The 9,123-nt window shown below is 38.6% G+C and overlaps 1 protein-coding gene across 1 annotated transcript; it reads left to right on the plus strand.

Annotated features, from left to right (window-relative positions):
• Window positions 1-7,200: 7,200 nt before the first annotated feature.
• LOC140922967 (transcription factor HES-1-like) lies at window positions 7,201-8,863 on the plus strand. Its single transcript, XM_073373014.1, has 4 exons — window positions 7,201-7,353; window positions 7,464-7,559; window positions 7,781-7,874; window positions 8,226-8,863. Exons 1-4 carry the CDS (start codon window positions 7,291-7,293, stop codon window positions 8,645-8,647), a joined length of 675 nt encoding a protein of 224 aa, XP_073229115.1. The 5' UTR covers window positions 7,201-7,290; the 3' UTR covers window positions 8,648-8,863.
• The last annotated feature ends 260 nt before the right edge of the window (window positions 8,864-9,123 follow it).

Here is a 9,123-nt window from a genome sequence, read left to right on the forward strand (position 1 = left end):
CTTTGAAGGATTCGAAACTGAAAGAAAAGATCTTTTAGTCTAGTTACTTTAACTTTGCGACATAAACTACAAAGATCGATGGTTTGTTTAAAGCTTAGATTATATCTTTTTTGATTGTTGTAGATTTTGTGATTGTTCGTGTGGGGCCTGGATGCTTTATATATGCGGCGTTCATCGCTCAATTCTTTCACCATACTTTTTTCGAGTTGTAAGATTTTTGTCAGTGTGGGGCCTGGCCCGGTCACGCAGACCCTTAGATAAGGGCCGGGGGGCGGTCTCCCCCGCCCAAATTTTTTCGGCCCTCTGGGCCTCAGTTTGGTCCAAAAGTAAACGGGGGGATGGGGGGTCTCTCGCGCCACTGTATTGAATGAGAAGTGTGGCGCTTTTGTCAGTGACTTTCTCAAAAGATGACAGGGTGAGTCGCTTTGGAGGTTTCCCTTTGGCTTTATGTTTAGTTTAATATCAAGTGTTTTTTCTCCCCAAATGTTACAACAAATTTTTCTTTTTGTGTAATTATGTTATTGTCATTCCTAACAGGAAAGGAACTATGCTGTTGATTCACCTGAATAGTCAGAGGGGCTTTAAATGTACCATCTGACGGAAAGAAAACTAAAATTTTAATTTTTTTTGCTAGTTTTTTTTTTTTTTTTTTTTACAGCGGATAACTGCTGTAAAACATTATGTCCAAAAGACCAAAAGTTGACACGTTTTGTGTAAACGCAGAACAGCAATTTTCAGAATTTTTAGAATTTCCGATAAGAGGTGAAAGATTGTTTAGAATTCAGCCACGTTATACTGTCATGTTAGTTAGTACTTATTTTTTAGCTGAGGTGTTGGGAGAAAAAGCTGCATTGTGAAAATGATTCCGGTTAAAACTGACGCCAATTTTTTCGCTCCGTTTTTCTCATTTTGTTTCAGTTTTCTCTTGCTTTATTTAGATGATAATAATGGTTAAAATAACTGCCCAAACTTAAAAAAATGGAAACCATTTTTCATGTCTTTTCTATAATTGCTTCATACAGTTTTGATATAGTACTGCCCAGTATTTACCCGCAGCACTGCATTTACAATTTGCAACTTCTAGTTTCATAAGTTGTTCCGCAAAGAAATACCTTCCAGATTCTGTGATAGTGCCACAGCCTCTCGTTATCCTTGGCTAAGCAGAGATGTAAACAAAATTTAACAATGTACAGGGTAAAACATGGACCCTTCTTTCTTTTTACCAGTTTTTGGACCAGTAGGGGAGGAGCGGGTTGCTAGTTTTCTTCATCAGGGGGATCGGGGGAGGGTGGGAATTAAAACCCTTGTTACTGTGTAATACGCCATGATACTTGGAGAGGGGTAGGTACGTAGCTCTCTTCTTCTTCCTCGGTGTCTCCTGTGTTCCCTTGTGTCCCCTGTGTTCCTTGTGTCCCACGTGTCCGCCGAGTCCCTTGTATCCCCTTGTGTCCCTTGTTCAGCAGATAATTTGTTTAATTTTTAATATTCAACTAACAGCTCATTGGTTTATTGATCTGGGCGACCACCTTGGAGGCCCGGGCACCCCAACTAAAATGTTGGTTGCCCGAAGGGCTCCCCGTAATTTCATGATTTGGGCGACCATCTTTTAGGTCTGGGCACCCCAGCTAAAATGCTTGGGAGCCCGAAGGGCTCCTTGAAAATTTTCCTTAGAGCACAGCCTTGCGCCCTGTAGTTATTGGAAGTCTGATACATTACATGCTTTTGTTAAATGGGTAAGTGCATTTATTGAGGATATTAGTAAAGCCCGAATGCAAATTTTAGTGAACTACCCCATACTCTCGTAACATATATGGTAATGAATATTGATGTAAGTTTGTTTTGAGGAGCAAAGGAACCCTCATCTTCTTGTGTATTTAACAGAACATCTCCGTCTCCCCCGCACACATTTCAGGGGCATCCAACGAGAATATAGTTCAAAACCACTTAAACATAGCATTGTTAAACGTATTTTAGTAGTTAAAAGGTAGATATAGGCATTTTTTTATCCCCCCCAAATTTTTCATCTGTTCGGATTTCCCAGCTGAAAGTTTAGTGATCCGAAGATTACAGGGATCAAACTTACCTTTTCGAAAATTTAAGCCAGAAAAAAGGCTCCCGAAAATTCTAGGCGACCCTTTAAGGGTAAAAATCCGTTAAAAAATGGTCAATTAAACCATTTCTTAGATGTTCGAAAATCCTAGGAGAGGCAGGTAAGCAAGAAATTTTACAACAAATGTTTCGAAAATTCTAGATCTCAAATCGTCTTCCGCACAGATATTTTCCGAAAACATTTTCTGTTGATACACTGCTCAACTTTCCAATGCCATTCAACTTAATACTTACTTACACCAACACATCCCGTGTAAACGCTTCCAGGCGCCTTCTTGTTTCTTTGTAATTTCTGTAAGAACCAGCTTTTTACTTATCCGTCATCGGACAGTTGTCAGTCATTCTCATTGAGTTGGAGGTGCGTTTGGATTTTACTCTTAATAATAACTATAACAAAATTCTCAAATCTGATTGGTTCTCAACTTCCCTGATTTCAGCCTTAATAGGGCGGTACGAGTTTGACTAATAGTCGCGGGTCGCGAGTCGCGGGTCCAAAGTCGCGGTCGCGGGTCCAATGTCGCGGCAGGGGAAAATGATTTGGGGTTCGAGGTAACAGCTGAGTGAAAACGGCTGATATGAACACAATATAAAGGGAAAAACTCTTTTTTATGCATGATACTCCACGGTAGCCAATTTACAGGTTACGGATGTTAGAGTCAACAAAATAATGTCTCGAGAAAAGACCTAAAAGAAAAAGCTGGCCTACTTCTGTGTTCACCGCAAGTTTATTTTGTTTTGTTTCTATCGGGCCCAGTTATACTTATGCATAACAGTATCTGATAAAAAAGTTACCATAAGTTACCGTTGCTTTTTTCTTGTCGATGAATTGCTCACAAATGCTTAGGGGTTCATTTACTGAAAAATATGCGATAAACTTCATAGACTACAGATTAGTAATGGTAACAGGACTGAGTGGAGTCCAATTCGGTCTGTAATCATACGAGTGATTAACAAAATCGGACGACCGCGTAGCGGGAGTCCGATTTGTTTAATCACGAGTATGATTACAGACCGAATTGGACGACACAAAGTTCTGTTACCAATTAATCATAACTTTAACAAAATTTGTGATATATAGGGCTCTTTTTAAATCAAAACACAAGAAATTCCAAGATTTTTTCGCTAGCTATGAAAAAAAAGCCATTTAAGCGCGCCCGTGATGGCGCGTACTGTCCAATTACTTAGGCATGACGCGTACTGTCCTATTAAACTGTCCTATTAAGGCTGAAATCAGGGCAGTTGAGAACCAATCAGATTTGAGAATTTTGTTATAGTTATGATTATAAACGTTACAACAACTTAAAGCCTTTTTTTAAAAAAGCGAACTCGGGCTCAAAAAGCTACGAGTCTGTCGGTAGAAGAAACGAGAACTCTATTATTATTTAACAAATGTTTTCGACAAAACTGAAAAAAAAATGTAAATAGGCGCATGAAACTTCATTCAAGCGGTATTCAAGGCATGAATTTAACATGGAAACAAGTAATAAACCACAGAAAGGAGTCTGTTCCTCGAAGCAAGATTTTCGCTTAATGCTTTTATTTTTACAACTGAGACGGCAACCCAGAATGTTCAATATAACTTCTTGTTCTCTTCACCTAAATGGCAACCAGGACAACCTGACAATAGGAAGCCATTCAATGTGCTTCTCAGTAAAATCTTGAAAACATGAATCGTAAATAACTAAGTGAGTAAGTAGGTAAGGAAATAATAACGCCCGATATCATGAAGCTGAAAAAGAAAGTAAACCAGACATTGAAAACGGTAAGTTATCAACCCCATCAGAGCTAAGAAAAGACAATAAATTAATTAGGTAAGTAATTCCAGATTCCAGGTACTGGATTCAAGTCTTTGTCAGTAGAACCAAGAGACTATGATGTATTCTGTCTTGGTAGAACTTGGATTCCGGATTTCAATCGTTAGTGGGAACAAACTCCTTTCTGTGGACAAGAGAGGATAAAGCTCGAGCTTTATCCCCTCTTGCTGTGGATTATTACTCGTTTCTATATCAAATTCATGCCTTGAATACCCACTTGAATGTACTTTACTGGCACTTCAAACCCAACGTCTCTCCTCCTCTTTCCAGTTACTTGTGCAAAGAGTTTATTTTGGGAGTTTGTGACCAGGAAGTTTTTCAACAAGCGTTTTCTTTATTTTTGCCGAAAACATTTGTTAAAATTGATTATAACAGTTCTCGTTTCTTCTACCGACAGACTCGTAGCTTTTCGAGCCCGAGTTAGCCGTTTTTAAAAAAGGTTTTAAGTTGTTGTAACGTTTATAATTTATAGTCTATGAAGTGTATCGCACATTTTTCAGTGAAAGCACCCCTAAGAATTCAGTGTGAACAATTCATAGACAAGAAGAAAACAATGGTAACTCATGGTAACATTTTTTTTATCAGATACTGTTATGCATAAGTACATTCAAAGCTGAATTTATACATAACTGGGCCCGATAGAAAGAAAACAAAATGAACTTGCGGTGAACACAAAAGTCGGCCAGATTTCTCTTTTACGTCTTTTCTTGAGACATTATTTTGTTGACTCTAACATCCGTAACCTGTAAATTGGCTACCGTAGAGTATCATGCATGAAAACGATTTTTTTCCTTTTATATTTTTTTCATATCACTCGTTTTCACTCAGTTACCTCGAACCCCAAATCATTTTCCTCTGCCGCGACATTGGACCCGCGACCGCGACATTGGACCCGCGACCCGCGACCCGCGACTATTAGTCAAACTCGGACACGCGTCACGCCTAAGTAATTGGACAGTACACGCCACCACGCGCGCGCTTAAATGGCTTTTTTTTTTCATAGCTAGCGAAAAAATCTTGGAATTTCTTGTGTTTTGATTTAAAAAGAGCCCTATATATCACAAATTTTGTTAAAGTTATGATTAATTGGTAACAGAACTTCGTGTCGTCCAATTCGGTCTGTAATCATACTCGTGATTAAACAAATCGGACTCCCGCTACGCGGTCGTCCGATTTTGTTAATCACTCGTATGATTACAGACCGAATTGGACTCCACTCACCCTGTTACCATTACGAATCGTATTATGTGTCGGCACTAGACGAAACTGTTGGAAATATTTGTCTCTCCAAAAAAATACACTTTTTAGCAGTCTTGTGTTACTTTATAATTCAGTAGTGGTCATTGAAATTCATTTTCTTCCTTCTGACACAAAAAGGAGTGTCCAAGAGGGTTATTTTAAAATATTCAAGTGTGTTGCATGGTATGACTATGTTGATCATCCTGAATGGTTAATGTTTGTATGGACAGTTTCCCCTAAGTTGACTGAGTATCATGAACTGAACCGGACCTAATAACTTCTAAATTTCAATGTTTGATGTTATTGAAATCCTAAAATAAAATAAAAAACACACACACAAAAAGCAACATCCTTGATTATATTTTCGTTAATTATATTTGGTTTGTTTATTGAAAAAAATCAGGATAATAATAATTAGCTTTGAGTCGTTAATGGCAAGTTTCCTCCAGGATTTTAATACAATCTTGGGCTGGTGAAATCAGTATCTTTTTAAAACTCAGTCTCCGTTCGCTCGATTTTAAGAAATGATATTTACTTCTTTTTCTTGGCATCTATCTATCCTGGTATAACTTAAATTTATTTCACCACGAATGAAATAACTTTCTCTGATTTTTTTAAGGCTCGTGGTTTATTCGAGCCCGGCTTTCAACCCAGAGAACACGGTACTCCCCTAAAAATTTTAATAAGCGTATTTCGTGCACCTTTATTTATCGAACGGAGTTAGTCGGAATAAGTATCTGTTTCCTACTTTCCGCCTTGCTCGGGTCTAGACGAGATAAGAGTATTAAGCTAATGCTTTCCTAAATTTATTCGAAGTCATAGAAACAAACTTACACGCGAGAAAAAACACCACAAAGCAGATTTGTGTGTGGCACTCTCGACATGTATCAATTCCTGAAAACGTTCTTCACCGCACTACGAGATCATGCGAAGGTTGTGAATGTAATCGTTACACTGTATTATATTTGACTAAAAGTTTCAAACAAGTAATTAAGTTTTCTATTTTGACCAGTGATCCAATTAAAAAAGTAGACGGAAGTGGCTTCAATTTATTATAACAGAATTTCATTGCATAATCTTTCCTCTTTTTTAAACTGATTTCCTAAGTCCATATATATATATATATATATCTTTAGAAGGGACGTTTTGTTTTACGATATTACTTAACAGAAGTGCTTCTGATTTTAATTCGACACTTTTTGATCATAATAATAAAGCTTAACTCGGGCATTTGTTCACTAGATTTGCACTGTCAAAGGTAAAATCCCTTTCTCTATCACTATACCCAAACAAACAAATCGGCTCCACCTGGCTCTATGTCGATTACGTGCACCGAGGGAATGCCATTTATTTCACATTTAGTTAGCGACTCGTTCTACCGTGGGAAATTTTCACCTTCTTTTGTTATTGAGATAGTGCTTACAAAGCGCGAATGAAGTGTAAAGAAGAATCAACTGAGGCCTGAAGCGGGCAAACAATGGAAACAATACCTGTTATGTTTTCTACAGCACGTGGATTACAAGAGAACGACTTAAACTTTCTAAAACGGTCAATATAAAACTGATTAGTGTACTTTTAAACTAAAAGCTTTGTTGAATGGCTAGATCTCTCTTCTTAAAACCAATGAGAGTGCCATGTCAATAGCCCACACGTGCTTCAATGGTTTTGAAGCCAATTTTCAAGAGCCCTGGATTGTCATTTTGCTTTTGTGTTAATAGTTTGAATGTACAAGAAGAACAGCAATAATTATATGAAGTGAATCGCGCGCGCCTCAGCCAATCAGATTCGTCTGGTCTCACGCTTTTCACGCGCCGCTGAAGGCGGGAAACAATGCAAAAGACGGTTATCGTGCGACTATTAGGGCTCGACCAATCACAAACGACTGTTCCCACGGTTGTGGCTTTGTATATGAAGCCACCATTGTTCTCTGCTGCAAGCCGATTGTCAGTAGACAGGTGTTTGTAAATAAGATCTATCTAATGTCGGCACACGACCCCGATATTTTCCCACGACGGATGAATATAAATGGAAGGCATCATGCATGTCGGACAGTTCGCGACACACGCTCATCGAGTCAACATCTCTGACAAACTTCTCCGGAAAAACTCATCCTTAACTTGACACAAACATGGCCGTTGAATGCGTCGACAGTTCCATTTATGTTAGCAAGATTCTGTCAGAAAGAAGAAAGGTAAGCATTGAAATTTCTATTTAAAAAAGCTACATTTTTTGCGTCATCTTTCCTGGAGATGTGCAAATTTGTTGCATTTGTTCCTAAAAGTTCTCTTTTTACCATTGCAGGCGAAAAAACCTTTGATGGAAAAAATGCGTCGAGCAAGAATCAATGACAGTTTGAATGAACTTAAGAGCCTAGTTTTGGATCTTCTTCAAAAAGATGTAAGTAAAACAACTCTTTCAATTTGATATTTATAGAGCTTACAACATTTTCAGCATCATCATGGAATCTTTTGATCCTTTAAAAAAAAAAAAAAACTTCACATGATGCTGCTGAGCACGCTAGTCGGGCAAAGCTGGATTTATGTAAATCTGCCATACTTCTCCTTGATCATGTTTACATGGACGCCTTGAGCTAAATCATGTTTGTTTGACTTTTTTAGGCTTCTCGCTATTCTAAGATGGAGAAAGCTGACGTTCTGGAGATGACTGTTACGTACCTCAGAGCCATGCAACGAAAGGACACGCGAACAGAAGGTGAGGTTTTGTGAAACATTTTGCCTGTAGTCCAGTTTCGAGCGAGTTTATAGCCACTTTGAGTACCTTAATGAAAATTCAATTTGTATCTAATTAGCGAGGTGTAAATGTTTGGTCGCATGAAATCGCTGGGGTTCTTTAACCTCCATTGATACGTATTGATGTACTTCTGAACTGATCCCAATAAAGACTTAAATATGTTGACATTTGCTTTTCTTTGAAAAGTTCACGTTGAGATTCTCTTTATACTTATATTCAACTAGAGTAACGCCAAGTTTAAAGTTCCAGTAATGGCGTCCACTTTAAATTGAACGAGCTGAAAGCTTAACCAAGCGTTTTATTTATTTTCAGATCCTAAATCACTTGCTGACTACAGAGCAGGCTTCAACCAATGCGCAAATGAAGTCAACCGAAATATCCTGACAAGCGAAGGAAGCGACCAGCTCAGGGAAAAACTCTTGAATCACTTGGCTTCATGCTGCCATGGTAACACCACGAACCGTGTCGCCACGAGCCACGCGCCAGGGATTCCCGCCATGACTCCAAGTTTTCCCGCCGTTGCGCCAAGCGCCGTGTGGACACCTTATCCTTCACCACCACCATCGCCGACAAACCAGTCGACAGTTTTCATTCCTGTTAGTCCTTTAAAGCCAGAAATGCACGCCTTACCAACGCTTATCAGTCCAACGGCGGTTCATGTGCAGAAAATCGCTCTTTCGCCGGCAAGCTCACCTATCGCGGCGACAAAAACACTGCTATGGCGTCCATGGTGAACAATGAACATTGCTCCGTAGTTTTGTTTCTTTTCAAATACGCAATAAACAAGCGATTGGACGTGTAATTTCATTACGCAATTAATTTAACCGCAAGTGGACGCTAGCCTGCTGGAGTGGTCTCATTTTCCATTGAATTTCGCTTGTCTTTGCTACTTAAATACTATTGTATATATAGAACCTTTGGTGAAAAAGAAATTTTATAAAAGAAAGAGTGCATATTTATAATTCTCGAATTGCTGCTTGGCAGTGTTTAAATAAAGAAGATTTGATCGTTAAAACTTTGTTTTCTTTCTTGTCCTATGAATAAAGAACAGTAAACTTGATTTTGGGAAGGGTTTACCAATGAATTTGTTCAGGCGAATATCTATTCATAAATCAAACCAAGTAAAAAAATTCATATTTTCATTCAAGTTTGTTGTTCACAGCGCAAAGTTCCTGGCAGTCCCTGTGTTGTTCTTTTTGCCGCCAGGACG

The sequence above is a fragment of the Porites lutea genome, chromosome 13, assembly GCF_958299795.1.
Source record: "Porites lutea chromosome 13, jaPorLute2.1, whole genome shotgun sequence".
In the NCBI taxonomy this organism is placed as follows: Eukaryota; Metazoa; Cnidaria; class Anthozoa; order Scleractinia; family Poritidae; genus Porites; species Porites lutea.

Bases quoted from the DNA above. Each gene is read 5' to 3' on its own strand.
- LOC140922967 (XM_073373014.1), top strand. From the start codon at position 7,291: ATGGCCGTTGAATGCGTCGACAGTTCCATTTATGTTAGCAAGATTCTG. The intron at 7,560-7,780 runs GTAAGTAAAACA...TGACTTTTTTAG, and splicing joins TGGATCTTCTTCAAAAAGAT to GCTTCTCGCTATTCTAAGAT. The intron at 7,875-8,225 runs GTGAGGTTTTGT...ATTTATTTTCAG, and splicing joins AAAGGACACGCGAACAGAAG to ATCCTAAATCACTTGCTGAC.